This window comes from Delphinapterus leucas, chromosome 6, assembly GCF_059928025.1.
Source record: "Delphinapterus leucas isolate spDelLeu-1000000601 "Yukka" chromosome 6, BTC_Dleu_Yukka2, whole genome shotgun sequence".
In the NCBI taxonomy this organism is placed as follows: Eukaryota; Metazoa; Chordata; class Mammalia; order Artiodactyla; family Monodontidae; genus Delphinapterus; species Delphinapterus leucas.
Genome location: NC_143134.1, coordinates 14,748,147 through 14,767,842, shown reverse-complemented (window position 1 = coordinate 14,767,842; position 19,696 = coordinate 14,748,147). Strand labels below are relative to the sequence as shown.

The window sequence follows — 19,696 nt, the reverse complement described above, 5'->3', positions numbered from 1 at the left end:
AATTAACAATCAATGAAGTGCAAATTATAATAATGTGACAGCGTTTTCGCCTTTCAAATTATCAACATTCAACAATAATATTACTGATAATTATTTCAGTCTCAAACACATTATTATAAAATTTATTTCTGGAATACTGATTTTAAATTTGTGATTGTTTTCACAAATACATTTACATTAAAACAAAATTTACCTTCCAGACCATAGAAAAGAACAATTATTAAAAAACTATAAAATGACTTTATTAAAATGTAACTTTGGGGCATCCCTGGTGGCGCAGTGGTTGAGAGTCCGCCTAACGATGCAGGGGACACGGGTTCGTGCCCCGGTCTGGGAAGATCCCACATGCCGCAGAGCGGCTGGGCCCGTGAGCCATGGCCGCTGAGCCTGCGCGTCCGGAGCCTGTGCTCCGCAACGGGAGAGGCCACAACAGTGAGAGGCCCGCATACCGCAAAAAAAAAAAAAAAAAAAAATGTAACTTTGTATTTGCTCTTTTATATACTGCTAAGTTTGAAAAACTCTAGATGTAGACATTTTTCTTTAAACAAAATTATGATACTTATTTGTACTATTTTGCATCATTTCTCTAAAATAAGTACACCTTTTAAAAATCCTATTTGTTTGAGAGAAAACACTGCAGTAACAGGCATAAGCCACACAAACTGCAGGAAGGTTGTGTTGCACATTGCCAGGCGGGTGTTATTTTGTATGTTTATCTGTTTGTTGTTTTATGATAATAGTAAAAATCGTGGACCTGAATTGGGTAAAAATTAAATTGTCCAAAAATATTAGTGATGAATAGCCTCAGCAGACCTTCAGCACAATTCTACTTCTTTGAGGCAAACACTCCAAAAGGAAAATTGGTCACTTCCAGTGAGCATCTGTTTAATCTCTTTGATGGCTTTCCAGGCCTTTTACAAAGAAGGTGCTATGAAAGTTCTTTGCACTAACTAGACCGCTAATTGGATGCCTCCATTCTTGCATTCTACCTCTTCTGTTTTTCTTTTCTGCCCGATAATTTCTCTTTTTTTCCTGCAGGAATAATTATGTTTATTCATCTTGTTCACTCTCTTGAAGCCATTAGTTTTCTTGCATGTGATGGAAATGCTTTGCCGTTGAGGAAGGGCTGAGTTGATTTGCCCGGGTGCTGATACATGTTTTGTCTGCTGTGTATGGAGAGAGATAGTTTTCTGCTGTTTCTCTCTCTGGGAAAGGAAATCTGACAGAGATGATACTGCCCTGGGCACAGCTTTGCTTTAGGTGAGTGTTGAGTGGCAAGGCTTTGCTCTGGGGTTCTCCAAATGCCAGAATAGCGATGACTTTCGTTTTGAGGTACTGGCAGGAACCCTGTTTTCCCCAGTTATTTTTTTTTTTTTTTGCAAAGAGAAGTTGAATAAATTCTGGGAATCTAATGTATAGCCTTGAGATTATAGTTAACAGTACTCTATTATAGACTTAAAAGTTCTCACCACAAAAAAGAAACAGTAATTATGTGACGGTGGAGGTGTTAGCTAATGCTAAAGTCATCATCTTATTGCAGTATCAAATCAACACGTTGTACATCTTGAACTTACACAATGTTGTATGCCTTTTATATCTCAATAAAGCTGGAAAAAGAAAACATTTAAAAAGTCAGCATTGCTTACAGAATCATATTATTTCCAATCACCTTAATAAGCTATGTTTGCAAAAGGAAAAAAAAAAAGTTATGTGCATCCTTCAAACCCATGGAAATTCCAGGCCATCCCGGCTCTAGGGGACTATGAATAAGGGAGCAGGGAGCTTCCTGAGACAGGCGTCTATGGCCTCCCCTGCTGCCCAACCTAACTACCCACCTCCTTTCCTGTGGATGATGACCCTGAACTTTGTGCCTCTTAGCACTTAGCTTCCTTCTCCATGCAGTTCTAATCATCATTTATTTTAGACTTTTCTCTGTTTTGTCTGTCAACCATTTTCTTCTGCCTTCTATATTTTATGTGATTAAACCAATTCTGACTTTCCTCTCGTTCTCTTTGGTGTGATATATCTAGTCTCATTTTTATTCAATAATATCATTTTTATGCATTTGGAGAGAAGAAAACTATGCTCGATCCTCCATCCTGAAATAGAAGTTTCCAGGAATCATTGGAAACTGGAAACCAGTTTAACAGAAAAAAAGCAATTGCATAGAAAATAAAAGTAAATCCATAGACAATAAAATATTATTTAACTAGACTGTCTACCAGCTTTTTCTAGATTTTGTTTCTTTCCTTTGACTCTATTGTTTAGGCGCTCAGTTGGTCTTTGATAACCTTAAAACTAATTTGGATTCAGGCAGAAAGTACTCTGTCAGCAATCACCTGTTTGTGTATTCCTCCTATATATTTATTGCATTTTCGTTAGGTTTTATCATTCTGCCTCCAATGACCATTCTCTTTATCTAGAAATAACATTGTTCGCCTTCACTATGTCTCTGTGGTTTCTGTCTTTTCATCTGTAATATTCCTCTATATTAATCCTTTTCTCCCACATCACAAGTGCAATTTTCATAGTCTCTTCTGCTATAACTCATTCTATCCCCAGAATGGAATGTGTACCTATTACTCATTTCTGCACATATTTTTTTTTCAGGGAAAGTGTTAGAATCTTCTTTATCCATTTTAATTATTCCTATCCATCCAGATACAATGCTTCTTGAATAAAATTCACAGTTATTTTCTGAAAAAACTGTATTTTCTATTTTCATTTTTATGTAATACAATGTCATTTTAACAAGAAAAATCTCTTAAAAATAAGCCTTTCTCGAAATTGAGTTATTTGTAGTGAGGTGGATGGACCTAGAGTCTGTCATACAGAGTGAAGTAAGCCAGAAAGAGAAAAACAAATACCATATGCTAACACATATATATGGAATCAAAAAAAAAATGGTCATGAAGAACCTAGGGGCAAGATGGGAATAAAGATGCAGACCTACTAGAGAATAGACTGGAGGATACGGGGAGGGAGAAGGGTAAGCTGGGACAAAGTGAGAGAGTGGCATGGACATACATACACTACCAAAAATAAAATAGATAGCTAGTGGGAAGAAGCCGCAAAGCACAGGGAGATCAACTCGGTGCTTTGTGACCACCTAGAGGGGTAGGAGAGGGAGGGTGGGTGGGAGGGAGGGAGACTCAAGAGGGAAGGGGTATGGGAACATATGTATATGTATAGCTGATTCACTTTGTTATAAAGCAGAAACTAACACAGCATTGTAAAGCAATTATACTCCAATAAAGATGTAAAAAAAAAAAGTTGAAAACTTCAAAAAAAAAATAAGGCTTTCTAAAACTGTAGATGAACACCTGAAATGTTCACAGATTTAAATTTTGCACCCTGTATTTTTAGATTTTGTTTGATTCTTTTTTTCTTTTTTTTTCAACATCTTTACTGGAGTATAATTGCTTTACAATGTTGTGTTAGTTTCTGCTGTATAACAAAGTGAATCAGCTATATGCATATATATATCCCCATATCCACTCTCTCTTGCATCTCCCTTCCCCCCCCACCCTATCCCATCCCTCTAGGTGGTCACAAAGCACCGAGCTGATCTCCCTGTGCTATGCAGCTGCTTCCCACTAGCTATCTGTTTTACATTTGGTAGTGTATATATGTCCATGCCACTCTCTCACTTCATCCCAGCTTACCCTTCCCCCTCCCCGTGTCCTCAAGTCCATTCTCTATGTCTGCATCTTTATTCCTGTCCTGCCCTTAGGTTCATTAGAACCATTTTTTTTTTTACATTCCATATATGTGTGTTAGCATATGGCATTTGTTTTTCTCTTTTTGACTTACTTCACTCTGTATGACAGACTCTAAGTCCATCCACTTCACTACAAATAACTCAGTTTCACTTCTTTTTATGGATGAATAATATTCCATTTTACATATGTGCCACATCTCCTTTATCCATTCCTTTGTCAATGGACACTTAGGTTGCTTCCATGTCCTGGCTATTGAAAATAGTTCTGCAATCAACATTGTAGTATATGACTCTTTTTGAATTATGGTTTTCTCAGGGTATATGCCCAGTAGTGGGACTGCTGGGTCATATGGTAGTTCTATTTTTAGTTTTTTAAGGAACCTCCATACTGTTCTCCATAGTGGCTATATCAACTTACATTCCCACCAACAGTGCAAGAGGGTTTCCTTTTCTTCAGACCGGTGTGAGGTGGTACCTCATTGTAGTTTTGATTTGCATTACTCTAATGATTAGTAATGCTGACCATCCTTTCATGTGTTTGTTGGCCATCTGTATATCTTCTTTGGAGAAATGTCTGTTTAGGTCTTTTGCCCATTTTTGGATTGGGTTGTTTGTTTTTTTGATATTGACCTGCATGAGTTGCATGTAAATTTTGGAGATGAATCCTTTGTCAATTGCTTCATTGGCAAATATTTTCCCCCAATCTGAGGGTTGTCTTTTCATCTTGTTTATGGTTTCCTTTGCTGTGCAAAAGCTTTTAGGCTTCATTAGGTCCCATGTGTTTATTTTTGTTTTTATTTCCATTTGTCTAGGAGGTGGGTCAAAAAAGATCTTGCTGTGATTTATGTCATAGAGTGTTCTGCCTATGTTTTCCTCTAAGAGTTTGATAGTGTCTGGCCTTATATTTAGGTCTTTAATCCATTTTGAGTTTATTTTTGTGTATGGTGTTAGGAAGTGTTCTAATTTCATTGTTTTACATATAGCTATCCAGTTTTTCACACCAATTATTGAAGAGGCTGTCTTTTCTCCATTGTATACTCTTACCTCCTTTATCAAAGATAAGGTGACCATATGTACTTGGGTTGATCTCTGGGCTTTCTATCCTGTTCCATTGATCTAAATTTCTGTTTTTGTGCCAGTACCATACTGTCTTGATTACTGTAGCTTTGTAGTATAGTCTGAAGTCTGGGAGCCTAATTCCTCCAGCTCCGTTTTTCTTTCTCAAGATTGCTTTGGCTCTTTGGGGTCTTTTGGGTTTCCAACAAATTGTAAAATTTTTTGTTCCAGTTCTGTGAAAAATGCCATTGGTAGTTTGATATGGATTGCACTGAATCTGTATTTTGCTTTAGGTAGTATAGTCATTTTCACAATTTTGATTCATCCAATCCAAGAACATGGTATATCTTTTCATCTGTTTCTATCATCGTTAATTTCTTTCATCAGTGTCTTATAGTTTTCTGCATACAGGATTTTTGTCTCCTTAGGTAGGTTTATTCCTGGGTATTTTATACTTTTTGTTGCAATGGTAAATGAGAGTGTTTTCTTAATTTCTATTTCATATTTTTCATCATTAGTGTATAGGAATGCAAGAATTTTGTGTGCATTAATTTTGTATCCTGCTACTCAACCTAATTCATTGATGAACTCTAGTAGTTTTCTGGTAGCATCTTTAGGATTCTCTATGTATAGTATCATGTCATCTGCAAACAGTGACAGTTTTACTTCTTTTCTGATTTGGATTCCTTTTATTTCTTTTTCTTCTCTGATTGCTGTGGCTAAAACTTCCAAAACTATGTTGAATAATAGTGGTGAGAGTGGGCAACCTTGTCTTGTTCCTGATCTCAGAGGAAATGGTTTCAGTTTTTCACCATTGAGAATTATGTTGGCTGTGGGTTTGTCATATATGACCTTTATTATGTTGAGGTAGGTTCCCTCTGTGCCTACTTTCTGGAGATTTTTTATAATGTATGTTGAATTTTGTCAAAAGATTTTTCTGCATCTATTGAGATGATCATTATGGTTTTTCTCCTTCAGTTGGTTAATATGGTGTTTCACATGATTGATTTGTGTATGTTGAAGAATCCTTGCATTACTGGGATAAACCCACTTGATCATGGTGTATGATCCTTTTAATGTGCTGTTGGATTCTATTTTCTAGTATTTTGTTGAGTATTTTTGCATCTCTTTCATCAGTGATATTGGCCTTGTTTTCTTTCTTTGTGACATCTTTGTCTGGTTTTGGTATCAGGGTGATGGTGGCCTCGTAGAATGAGTTTGGGAGTGTTCTTCCCTCTGTTATATTTTGGAAGAGTTTGAGAAAGATAAGTGTTAGCTCTTCTCTAAATGTTTGATAGAATTCACCAGTGAAGCCATCTGGTGCTGGGCTTCTGTTTGCTGGAAGATTTTTAATCACAGTTTCAATTTCAGTGCTTGTGATTGGTCTGTGTATATTTTGTATTTCATCCTGGTTCAGTCTCAGAAGGTTGTGCTTTTCTATGAATTTGTCCATTTCTTCCAGGTTGTCCATTTTATTGGCATATAGTTGCTTGTAGTATTCTCTCATGATCCTTTCTATTTCTGCAGTGTCAGTTGTCACTTCTCCTCTTTCATTTCTAATTCTGTTGATTTGAGTGTTCTCCCCTTTTTTCTTGATGAGTCTGGCTAAGGGTTTATCAATTTTGTTTATCTTCTCAAGAACCAGCTTTTAGTTTTATTGATCTTTGCTATTGTTTCCTTCATTTTTCATTTATTTCTGATCTGATCTTTATGATTTCTTTCCATCTGCTAACTTTGGGTTTTTTTTGTTCTTCTTTCTCTGATTGCTTTAGGTGTAAAGTTAGGTTGTTTATTTGAGATGTTTCTTGTTTCTTGAGGTAGGATTTTATTGCTACAAGCTTCCCTCTTAGAACTGCTTTTGCTGCATCCTATAGGTTTTGGGTCGTCGTGTTTTCATTGTCATTTGTTTCTAGGTATATTTTGATTTCCTCTTTGGTTTCTTCAGTGATCTCTTGGTTATTTAAGAGTGTATTGTTTAGCCTCCATGTGTTTCTATTTTTTACAGTTTTTTTCCTGTAATTGATATCTAGTCTCATAGCATTGTGGTCAGAAAAGGTACTTGATACGATTTCAGTTTTCTTAAATTTAGCAAGGCTTGATTTGTGACCCAAGATATAGTCTGTCCTGGAGAATATTTCATGTGCACTTGAGAAGAAATTGTATTCTGTTGTTTTTGGATGGAATGTCCTATAAACATCAATTAAGTCCATCTTGTTTAATGTATTATTTAAAGCTTGTGTTTCCTTATTTATTTTCATTTTGGATGATCTGTCCATTGGTGAAAGTGGGTGTTAAAGTCCCCTACTATGATTGTGTTACTGTCGATTTCCCCTTTTATGGCTGTTAGCATTTGCTTTATGTATTGAAGTGCTCCTATGTTGGGTGCATATATATTTACAATTGTTATATCTTCTTCTTGGATCGATCCCTTGATCATTATGTAGTGTCCTTCTTTGTCTCTTGTAATAGTCTTTATTTTAAAGTCTCTTTTGTCTGATATGAGAATTGCTACTGCAGCTTTCTTTTGATTTCCATTTGCATGGAATATCTTTTTCCATTCCCTCACTTTCAGTCTGTATGTGTCCCTAAGTCTGAAGTGGGTCTCTTGTAGACAGCATATGTACCAGTCTTGTGTTTGTATCCATTCAGCCAGTCTATGTCTTTTGGTCGGAGCATAATCCATTTACATTTAAGGTAATTATCAATATGTATGTTCCTATTACCATTTTCTTAATGGTTTTGCGTTTGTTATTGTAGGTCTTTTCCTTCTCTTGTTTCCTGCCTAGAGAAGTTCCTTTAGCATTTGTTGTAAAGCTGGTTTGGTGATTCTGAATTCTCTTAGCTCTTGCTTGTCTGTAAATGTTTTAATTTCTCCATCGAATATGAATGAGATCCTTGCTGGGCAGAATAATCTTGGTTGTAGCCTTTTCCCTTTTATCACTTTAAATGTGTCCTGCCACTCCCTTCTGGCTTGCAGAGTTTCTGCTGAAAGATCAGCTGTTAACCTCATGGGGATTCCCTTGTATGTTATTTGTTGCTTTTTCCTTGCTGCTTTTAATATTTTTTCTTTCTATTTAATTTTTGATAGTTTGATTAATATGTGTCTTGGGATGTTTCTTCTTGGATTTATCCTGTATGGGAGTCTCTGTGCTTCCTGGACTCGACTGACTATTTCCTTTCCCATGTTAGGGAAGTTTTCAACTATAATCTCTTCAGATATTTTCTCAGTACCTTTCTTTTTCTCTTCTTCTTCTGGGACCCCTATAATTCGAATATTGGTGCATTTAATGTTGTTCCAGAGGTCTGTGAGACTGTCCTCAATTCTTTTCATTCTTTATTCTGCTCCCTGGCAGTTATTTCCACCATTTTATCTTCCAGCTCACTTACCCGTTCTTCTGCCTCAGTTATTCTGCTATTGATTCCTTCTAGAGTATTTTTAACTTCAGTTATTGTGTTGTTCATCACTGTTTGTTTGCACTTTACTTCTTTCAGATCCTTGTTAAACGTTTCTTGTATTTTCTCCATTCTGTTTCTGAGATTTTGGATTATCTTTACTATCATTACTCTGAATTCTTTTTCGGGTAGGTTGCCTATTTTGTCTTCATTTATTTGGTCTTGTAGGTTTTTGCCTTGCTCTTTCGTCTGTAACATTTTTTTGTCATTTCATTTTTTTGGATGGGTGGTGCTGTATTCCTGTCTTACTGGTTGTTTGGCCTGAGGCATCTAGCACTGGAGTTTTCAGGCAGTTGGATAAAGGTGGGTCTTGGTGCTGAGATTCGGCCCTCCAGGAGGCCTCACTGATTAATATTCCCTGGTGTCTGAGGTTCTCTGTTAGTCCAGTGGTTTGGACTCAGAGCTCCCACAACAGGAGCTCGGGCCTGACCTCCAGCCTAGCAACCAAGACCCCACAAGCTGCATGGTGTGGTACACACACAAAAAAAAAAAGAAGGAAAGAAAGAAAAAAAGGAGCAGTACAATATCAAAGAATAAAAAACAAAATAAAATTACAAAGATCAAAAATATATTAGGGGCTTCCCTGGTAGCGCAGTGGTTGAGAGTCCGCCTGCCGATGCAGGGGACACGGGTTTGTGCCCCTGTCCGTGAAGATCCCACATGCCACGGAGCGGCTAGGCCCGTGAGCCATGGCTGCTGGGCCTGTGCGTCCGGAGCCTGTGCTCCGCGGCAGGAGAGGCCACAACAGTGAGAGGCCCACATACCGCAAAAAAAAAAAATAAAAATAAAAAATATATTAGGAAAACTAGAAATATAATTGAAACAACTGCAACAAGGTAGAATAAAACCACAAGAGAAAAAAAATGGGGGTTCGGGGGGAACAAGCCAAAAGGAGAGAACAATAAAGTATAAAGAATAAAATAAAATTAGAAAAATAAAAGATTTTTTAGGAAAAATAAAAATATAAATGAATCAATAAGAATGAATCAACAAGGTAAAACAGAGCCGGAATGTAAAAGAGGAAAAAAGAAAAAAAAAGCCTTGCTAGTGGGTGTGGAGTTTAGGTAGGGGGTGGAACTTAGGCAGTGGTGGGGTTTAGGCTGGGGCGGGACCTAGGCGGGTGGGGGGCAGTGATGTTTGAGCGTGGGGCGGGGCCTCTGCTTAGGACCTGCGTGGAAGGGGAGAGGCAGCACGTTGGAAGGAGGGCCTCTGGAGTGTGGAGTTCTGGAGTTTGGAGGTGGGGCCCTGAGTGAGGGTGTGTGTGTGGGGTTTAGGCCCAGCGCGTTGGAGGGGGTCTCAGAGGGGGTCTCCGAGTGTAGAGGTGGGGCCCTGGGTGGGGGTGTAGGGGTGGGGCTTCTGCTCTGCACGGCAGGAGGGAGGCTCAGAGGGCAGAGGACGAGGCCTGGGGGCCCAACAAGCTCCGGGTGCCTAAGTGGACAGGGAAGGCATTGGCCACGTTCCATTCTGTTCCCCTGTGCCCCTCCCCCATCACCCCCAGGGTCTCCCCCATCTCTGCTGGACCCCTATCCATAGGTGGGTCCTGCTGGGTGTAGGAATTCCTCCCCTCCCCCAGCCGCCCCTCAGGAGTGCTGTTCCCGTAGGTCTGGCCTTCACATTTGCTCCCCCTTCCCTCCCTCCCACTCCCTCAGGACCCATGCATCTGGAGGGGGCCTAGGTGGGCAGAGGATCACGCCTGGCATCTCAGCAGGTTCCTGGGGGCCCAAGTGGGCAGGGGAAACCTGGCCACGCTCCTTTTTGATCCTCTGCCCTCCCAGTCGTCCCCCAATTTCCCCCTTCGGGCATGGGATCCCTTCCCCTCCTCAGCCTCCCCTCAGGGACGCCAGTCCTGTCCCGCCTCCACTTCTCCTCCCCTCACTCCCACCACACTCCACATCCTACCCAGTTGCTGGGGGTTCCTCCCGTCCCCTGAGCTGTCCGTGGTCCCCCACCGGTGCCTGGTAGGTGCCCTAGTTGTTCGGAGACGAGAATTCCGCATCCTCCTAGTCTGCCATCTTGACTCTGCCCCTGATTATTTTCTAATATGTTCTCTCTGTAGTACTTATTTCTCTTTTTTTTTTTATTTTAAAGCATTCTCAAACTAACAGAAGATTTGCAAGTATAGCACAAACTATTTTTTTGCCCAAACCACTTGAAAGTAAGTTGTTGACCTGATGCCCCAATACTTGGGTGTATCATGCCAAAAAGAACATTATCTTAGATAACCACAGTCTAATCATTGAAATAAGCAAATTAACATGGATATATTGCTACCATCTAATTTGCAGGCTCCCATTCAAATTTTATCAGCTATCTAAATAATGGCTTCACAGCAAAAGAATCCGGTTTAGAATCATGTCTTGTGTTTTACGGGTCATTTCTCATTGTCTCCTTCAGTCCAAACAGAGCCTCATTCTTCCTATGACTGTCATGATCTTGGCATTTAAAAAGATATTATTATTCCTTTATTTAACAGAATATTCCTCGATTTGCATTAGTCTCATGTTTCCTCGTGATTCAATTTAGGTAATGCATCTTGATAGGAATATCACAGCAGTGATGCTGTGTTCTAATTGCATCTTATTAGGTTGTGGACGATGTTAATTTTTTTACCATGACTGATGATGTTCACTTTGATTAACTGGCTAAGTTGGTGTCTGCCAGAATGTATTTGTATACATACACATATGAGCATAAGTATACATGCACATATATGCATAAGTATACATACATATACACACATACGTATATACACACACACACATATATTCATTTAGATCTATGTATTTAATTCTCTATCTGCTGAAAACCATGAGTTCTCCCTGGTATCTCTACTACCATAGGTGTATTCTAGTTTCTGAGTCTCCATATTTTAAATCTCTCATTTGACAGTAAGGCTCCCATTATCCTTAATATAATTACATATTTGATCAATACATAATGAATCTCCCTTGTCTGCTGCCACTCCCACTCCTGCACAAATTCCTCAGGGTCCTGTTCAGACTCTCACTCCCCATGCAAGGCAGCCCCACTCAGGCTTCAACACTCCATGCTGTGAAATCCTTCCCTGCTGATGTCCTTCTCACCGTGCTGTAGTTGTCCACACTCCCCACAGCCATCCCCAGCGTGGAAGCCTATCTTGTACTGCCCAAGAGAATGGATTTCGGCTACATTTTCAAGAAGGAAAGGGAAGGGAAAGGGAAGAATAAATTGGATCCTATTTTTATGCCATAAATTTCAAACCTTTTTTCAAGTATCTAAAAAATAATCTAAAATATGGATTTACAGCAATCAAATATGCTTTTGTCAATTAAAAAATAAATATCTTTCCTCATGACCTGACTACATAAATATATATATTTATCTAAAATAAAAACAAATCACTAAACAGATTTTTTTGAAATTTAATGTTTTGATTGCAGTCTTATGTCTTTCGAAATGGTGTGGCTTTAAAGCAGCATTACATTAAAAGTTTTTTAGAGTCATTTTCATGAACACTTGGGTTATTTTTTTGTCTCTATGTTTATTTGCTCTAGATTTGCCTGGTGAACAATTTTTCCCCAACATGAATAACAATAATGTAACTGCCAAGGCTTTGCATTGTACTTTGCCATTTTGCCTTTGTCCATCTCTGAGCTTAAAAGCCTCGTTCTGTTTCTTTTTTTATTTTTATTTTTTGCGATACGCGGGCCTCTCACCGTTACGGCCTCTCCCGCCGCGGAGCACAGGCTCCAGCCGCGCAGGCCCAGCGCCCACGGCCCACGGGCCCAGCCGCTCCGCGGCACGTGGGATCCTCCCGGACCGGGGCACAAACCCATGTCCCCTGCATCGGCAGGCGGACCCTCAACCGCTGCGCCACCAGGGAAGCCCCATGTTCTGTTTCTTTAAGAGGCATCTAAAAGAAGACATGCTGCTGAAAACATCTGCGACTACTGTCATTTGCTTTTCAGGCCGACGATGGCTAAGGCAGTGAACAATTTTAAAGCACAATTTGCCATATGGATGCTATAGCAGTTATTTGCTCTGTTGCTAAACATAGCAGTATATTAGATGGATATAACAGTTTTTTGCTTTGGCACATAGAAGTACCAGATTGACCAATGACTGCTAAACAGGTGCTCTCTGTAATGGCAATAGAAGATTTACAATCCCCTCTGAGCTTCATTCCCTACAAAATTTTTGAATATATAATATATGTTAATAGTGAGGGTAGAAAGACTACTCCAAGACTGCTCCCCTGATCTGACATGGATCAGAATCTTAAAGTGTAGAATATACTGCCTTGTAAACTGTATCCACTTCATTCCTTGTACTCTATCTCCACTGTCACTGTCCTTGGTCAGGGCCATTGTATTTCCCATCTAAACTGTTACAATAAATTCCTGTTTTCTCTATGTTTAAGCTTTTGCTATCCATTCAACCATTCACCATGTTGTGTTGGTTTACTACACTCTCATGAACAAGAATCTGTAAAGACTCCTTCATGTTCATAAAGTAAATTCCAAATACCTTGGTATTACATTGAAGAAATTCTATGATCTACCCCAAGACTATCTTTAAAAACAGTAGACTTTATTTCCAAATTGCTTCATACCTTAATATATCTTAAATTTCTTTAAAATAAAATAAATTCTATATATGTATTATATATATATATATATCATGTGAGTATATATCTTATATGTATATCTTTCAAGTGAGTGCTCTATTTTTCAAATTTGAAATTAAAGTTTGGTGCCTGAATCCATTCACCTTTCTTTATGCTGAAGAAGAGAATACATACAAATAAGTAGTAAAATGGAAACTAAATAGCACTTTTGTATGTCCTAATAACCAGGCGAGGAACACATCTGATAACTGATGGATTAGACAATAAAGCTTAGGGCAGGCTGACTTTCTGACCTTAGGAAGTTTTCTGCACCTGATGGGAGGCATTGGAGAAGCAAGGGCTGGAGTCTGGTTCATACAGTGTGAGGCATCATGTTCCCAGCTGCTAGTGAAAGCCTAAAGTAGCCCCCTCTCCTGGGACCATTGCTCTTCTACGGAAACATGTTATTTTAGGGAGAAAACAAATGCATCAGAGGAGTCCTCCTCCTAGCACAGTACTTCATATCGCTCCCTTTCAGAACCTTTCTGGAATCATTAGGATGTGCTGTACAGCACCTGCTCTCAGGGGACCCTGAAATGCATCAGAACAGACATTACTAACTTCAGGTCACTGAAGCCTATGCTGAATTTTCACCTTCATCCTATTTTTCACCAATATTATCTGTAATTCTATGCATAATGATTAAGTTTAGAAGATGAGACTAAAAAATAAAAGCTCTGCCCCTTGCTGAATTAAAATAAGAAATTCATCCCCCCACTTTCCTTTATTCCAGTTTCAGCCAAAGAGATCACAGTCAGATAGAGCTGGCAGTTGTGTAGCAGCAGCTTCTTACAGGGCCATGTTTCCCCAACATGGATGTACCTCTAGCTTCATTCTACTGGAAGATGAATTAACCCAATACTAAAACGTTTGCGTTTTCCCTCCTCCAATGGATTTGAGTCAATGACAGAATATGTCTTGAGGGAAAAGATATTCCCCAGATTCATGTTGCTGTTAACAGCAAACGAAAATAGAATTTTAGAGTTCTCAAGAAGAAAGAGAATAGCCTAGAGAATATCAAAGATTGGCTTTTAGTTTTTCAAGATTCCAGTCAGGCTGTGTATATATTTTAGAATTCACCACCTTAGACTTACATTAAGTTAAAAAAATATATATATGTATACACACACACACACACATATATGTATCTTCTAACAGTTAATTGTGACTTCATACTTCTCTTATGGTGGGATAAAATAATCATGGAGTACAATACCTGTGCTTTCTCTTCTCTTACGTGGTGACAAGACATTTCTATCATCCTACAAATTTTAAAAAAATTGTTAATATTTAGAAATAACATTTTGAAAAAACGTTTTTTAAAGTTAAAAAAGAAACCCATTCTACTAGTAATAACTAATTATAGCACCTCCAGGATTCAGAACTTTTATGAGGTTTTCTTAAATGTCCATCCTTTATATTTCAAACAATGTAGCCTCTATATCTGTTTGAATGTTATGTTCTAGACATCTCGACGCAATAGAATTTGGGCTCTTTCTAAGTACATAACAGCCACCATGTTTTGTTAGCAGGTTGACCAAATTTATAATAGTCAACTCTCTTATTAAAATGAATAGCTTTGCTGTTCTAAGTCCTGACTCCCATCTCTCATTTTCTCTATCTCTAATAAAACCCCAATTCACTTTAGTCCTATGGTCTAATGGCCACAGCTGTTTCCTACTCTGGAATTTCTTATGTTGCACATCTGAATTATGTAGCTAGCTTTTAAAAATACCAGTGCCTTGGTTGCATGTCATACCAACTAAATTAGAAGGTAAGAATCATGTATCAATCTTTTTTAAAGATCACCAGGTGATTTCAATGTACATAGAATTCATAGGCCTATGGATAGACTTTATTTTTTTATTTTATTTATTTTTTATTATTATTTTTTTTTTTTGCGGTACGCGGGCCTCTCACTGATGTGGCCTCTCCCGTTGCGGAGCACAGGCTCCGGACGCGCAGGCTCAGCGGCCATGGCTCACAGGCCCAGCCGCTCCGCGGCATGTAGGATCTTCCCGGACTGGGGCACAAACCCATGTCCCCTGCATCGGCAGGCGGACTCTCAACCACTGTGCCACCAGGGAAGCCCTAGACTTTACTTTTAAATAGTTTTTTTTTCTGTACCTCATTCTGGCAAGATAAATGCTATCAGAAAATGAGTAGAAAAGCAAAGATGAAACTTGTGCACCAGTAATTAAGTAAATGTAAATTAAAACCTTGAGTGATAAGCTATCTTAACTAATGAAGCCGTTTTTTTAAAGAATAAAAATATTGGTACAAAGAGAACATCCCTTTTATGTTGACAAAGGATCAAGAATCAGAATGGCTTTGGACCTTTCAACAGCAATACTAGAAAATAGAAGCTAATGAAGAAATGCCTTTAAAATTCAGAAGAAAAAACAATTTCCAGCCTAAAATGTGGTACCAAATCTAGGTGTTAATTAAGTGTGAGGGCATAAAAAAGAACATTTGTAAACAAGCAAGTTCTGAAAAGCTTCACATCGTTGTGCACCATTTCTCAAAAAATTACTGAAGGACATGTTCCACTAAAATGAAGAAATGGGCCAAGAAAGAAGAAGGAATGGGGACCACGAAAAGAGGTCCCACAAAGGAGAAGGATGAGCATCTCCAGTAGGAGGATTATGGGAAAGCATAAGATGACTGCTATGCTCCAGGACAACAAATCTAGGATGGAGTAAGCCTGATGGAAGAGAAAGATAATAGAGTATCTGATGAGTCTGATACAGAAATACAGTTTAGACATTTCAGAACTTGTGCATAAGTTAATGATACCTATGGAGGAAACTATGTGAAATATATAAAACAATTATCGACCTCAGGAACATGTTCTGCAGGAAAGAGTGATCATAGTATATTATATGGTTAGTTGGAGGTAACATTTACCTTGTCATAATAAAGTAAAAAGTGAATAGTGATCTAACAACAGTGACAATGTAGCTGTATTTGGGTAATGGGAGGACAGAAAAAAGGTGTAAGGTAGCAGGGGTGGGAATAAGGTGTGAAAGAAAGCGAAATCCTTACCTTCTGCTGTGGCCGTCAGAACATATGTCTAAAATGAAAACATCTAAAGGAGTAAAATAAACTTATTGTTCAGAGAAATTGAGGTAAACATCCAAAGAGTTGTTTAAATGAGTTGAAGTGATCATCTCCAGGGAGGGATTAAATGGGGGTATAGGGGAAGGGGCTGCTGTCTTTTTTTGTAGCAAACCTTGTAAAATTAAGTGGCTCAATTACGTTCATGTAAAAACAAACAAAATAAATTAGGCTTAGATATCGGCTTTTGTGTGTGATTTTATCTGACTAGCTTAGGCAGAGATTAACTGAGTTATTTTAACCCCTACCACACAATATTTCAGTGTTTTTTACTTGTATAGCTATCAAGTCTAATGACAAAGCTTTGTAGCCAGATAATGAAATGCTTTGAATTCTTTTTTTTTTTAAACTACAAATTAGAGGCATGGAGCTACTTGAAAATATTTTAGATCAGTATCTAAACAGCTTTTCTGTTTTAATCTCTTTTTCAGGCTCTCCAGTTAATGTCACGTGCAACATATTCATAAACAGCTTTGGTTCGATCGCTGAGACAACCATGGTAAGTAGGCATGTTGACTTCGTAATGAATTTCACACTGGGGTAGTTTGTAATCATGTTCATGGCAATTTTTCTGCTGGTAATATGTAATTGAAAGCCAAAATTCATATAGTGAGATTTTAGAAGATAAACTTAATAGTATAATTAAATTACAATCAACTGCAGGCAATGTTTCATTTAGAGGTGGTTAGTGAAAACAAGATTGATTTTTCCCATTTCAGTAACTAAATATTAGATCTCAAATTAAAACTAAAACTTTACCTTATGAATTATTTATTTATTGTCAATGTTCTTTAATAAGCAGACATAAGCATAGAGTAAATAATGTCACATTTAATTATTTTGTATACTTATAAATGTGTTTATAACGTTATTTTAAGTATTCTGATTACCTTTCCAAATGAATATTTGATCAAATATCATAACTATTTTGCAAACTGTGGTATATACTTTAATTTAACTGAACTCACTGAACTGAGACTTCATCACTGTGTAATTGAGAACATTTTACATAATCAAGCTATTAAAGCTAAAATATTATCATTTCCAAACCAAATGTATTCTGTTTCGAATTTTATAACTTTCTCTAAAGATCATGTTGTATCTTTTCTTTGCCTTATAGTTTTCATTGTACATTTTAGCTAAAATAAAATAGACACATGAACCACTGAATATCTGTAAGATTGTCTAGCCAGAACTTTTAATTAATTAATTTTATTTTTTATTATTTTTAGGAACTTTTTTAAAAATTGAAACTATGTATTGTGGTTCTTAAATTACCTAGAATTATACTCCATTCCTAAATTTAGCAAGTATAATGTACATTAATTTTCAAAGTTGATTTTAGCTAAAATAGGATATGAAAAGCTTAAAGATTTATTAGCTTCTAAAGCCATTATTAAGTAAGGATATTATTCTTATTTTACATATATCAGAATGACTTGATAACAAATTTTCTAAGGAAAAATCTATATGTAAATTATTATGTGGGAGGCTGTGTAGACTTGTGTGTGTGTGTGTGTATAGAGGATCTTTCTCAACTGGGAGAGACTTTATTCGGGCACCACTTTTTTAAAATGCTGTTTTCCTCATGTATGCAATATTTAGTCATTTAGCAGCATCTCTGTGGTTCTATTCAAACTCAATATATTATAATTACAATAAAAGCCTCAGTGGAGAAGAACTGAACTCATTTTGGGGCATTATATAGAATTATCTTCACTGCAGTATATAAATTAACACTAATGTGTGTACCTGTGTGTAAACACAGAGGAAATGACATGATTTGCTAGTGTAAGCACAGTGTGGTTCTGGTGCAGTTTTGACCCTGAAGTCACTATAATCCTGTTTCAGAAGTTGACATATTCTGGATTCTGGTTGAATATCTGGTCCTGATTCTTTTTTTTTTAGGATGCTCATATGACTTTTATTTATTTATTCTGGTCCTGATTTATTCCCTGTATTTATACAGACCCAATTCAAATCATGTTTATAGACAAAGGAATCTCTACTGGATTTTTTTCTACCTAGACCTCCCAAATTATATTTCTAGCCCTGACAACTTCCTCATTTTAATTGCTACTATACAACACTGTATCATCCTGAAAGCCTGGACATATGCTTATACTTTCTCTTTTGCAAGATCACTTCCGTGAAACAGTTTCAACAGCAATAGTTGGAAAGGTTTCTAGCCTGACTTTTCTTTGTGGGGTGGAGGAAGGGATTTGGAAAAAAGAGAAGACATGGTTGGATTTCCTCATTAAAACCTCAAAGATTGTCATGTTCCTGAAGGTCGCTGCTTTTTATGACATAGTTCATCAGTCTAGCACTAAGTGCTTATAACACACACTCCATAGGATGACGACTACATCTGCTGAATTTCTTACCTTTAATAATTTTAGACAGACTTCCTTTGCAGAATAATATTATGCCAAAAGCTTGCAGAATATTGCAAATACACCCTCCCAGGGACCCTCACTCAGTTTTATTTCCCTTCTCCAGCATAGAAATCCTTTCCATTCCTTCATCTTCCATCATAATGTATCCTTTTGAAATCATTTTTAGCATCTATCACTTGCTTCTTCAGAGTCACAAGCAGCATCAATGAACATTAATCAAACACCCCAGAGGTAAAGTATAAAATTAACTAAGTCCACCTTGATATCTTTCTTTTTAACCTTCCAGACTCATAAACATGTGACATTATTTCTGTTCACATAATCAGATTCAATATTTGTAAAAAATTTTACTGGTATCAGGTAGGATAGCTGCAATGTGGTGTCCATCTACATAGGCATAGAGAAAATTAGATTATTTTTTTTTTATCTTAAGAATCAAAATAGTTTGCTACCACTTGATTACTCTGATGTATTTTATTCATAGTTTCCACCATCACAGCTCTGCAACTAAACTTTACCCCATTGTTTTACTTGCCATAGTATTAAGTTAATTTATTTTTACAAAATCTTGCATTTATTTTTTTAACATTCACATTTTTTATACAAATATACTTAATTTTGTTCCTACAATACAAATAACTGAATTCAACTGAAACAATGTATTAAATTGAGAGGATGGAATTTTAAATTACTTGTAATCATTAATGGATATCTTTGCATCTGAGAATTCATATCTAAAATAAAAGTGAATAATTCTCCCAATCTTTATATCTTTGCTTAACAGAGATCTTAACCATGCTTAGTGTCTTCGTTGACCAACTATATTATGCTCCCTCTACTGGTCTAGTTTCTAACCTATTGTATCTCTCCCCATTTTAAAATAAGCTTTAGTCCCATTTGAGGTAATTATTTGATTCTTGAGAAAATATCCCTAGTAGATATTCTACTTTAGCCATTTTTTGAAAATTAAGTCAATTTGAATCTTTAACATATTTTGCATCTTCTTCTTGCACCAACTTTGTTTTCCTTAATACTTATGTGCATTTTTCCCCCAATAGCTTAAGCACAAATTTCTTTTTAACTGTTAAACTCATCCTTTCCCAGTGTTTGTCTAATTAACTTAATGTAGTGCCAACCATTCTCACTTGAGTACAATTTTATTATGCTTGACATACAGTCATCAAACATTTTCTATGTACGTTGTGGAAATTCCCTCATTTCCCTCACATTTGAATCATACGTCATTATATACAATGGGGTCTCTGAGGATTTGTTTAGCCTCCATTACCCCAAGTTCACATTCTTCTT

The 19,696-nt window shown here is 37.3% G+C and overlaps 1 protein-coding gene across 1 annotated transcript in view; it reads left to right on the top strand.

The window, feature by feature from the left end:
• GLRA3 (glycine receptor alpha 3) overlaps positions 1 to 19,696 on the top strand; it is a 157,210-nt gene that overhangs the window by 31,728 nt on the left and 105,786 nt on the right. Inside the window, exon 3 of the mRNA XM_089912733.1 lies at positions 16,424 to 16,491. Coding sequence (XP_089768859.1) covers positions 16,424 to 16,491 — 68 coding nt within the window. The remainder of the gene's footprint in view (positions 1 to 16,423; positions 16,492 to 19,696) is intronic.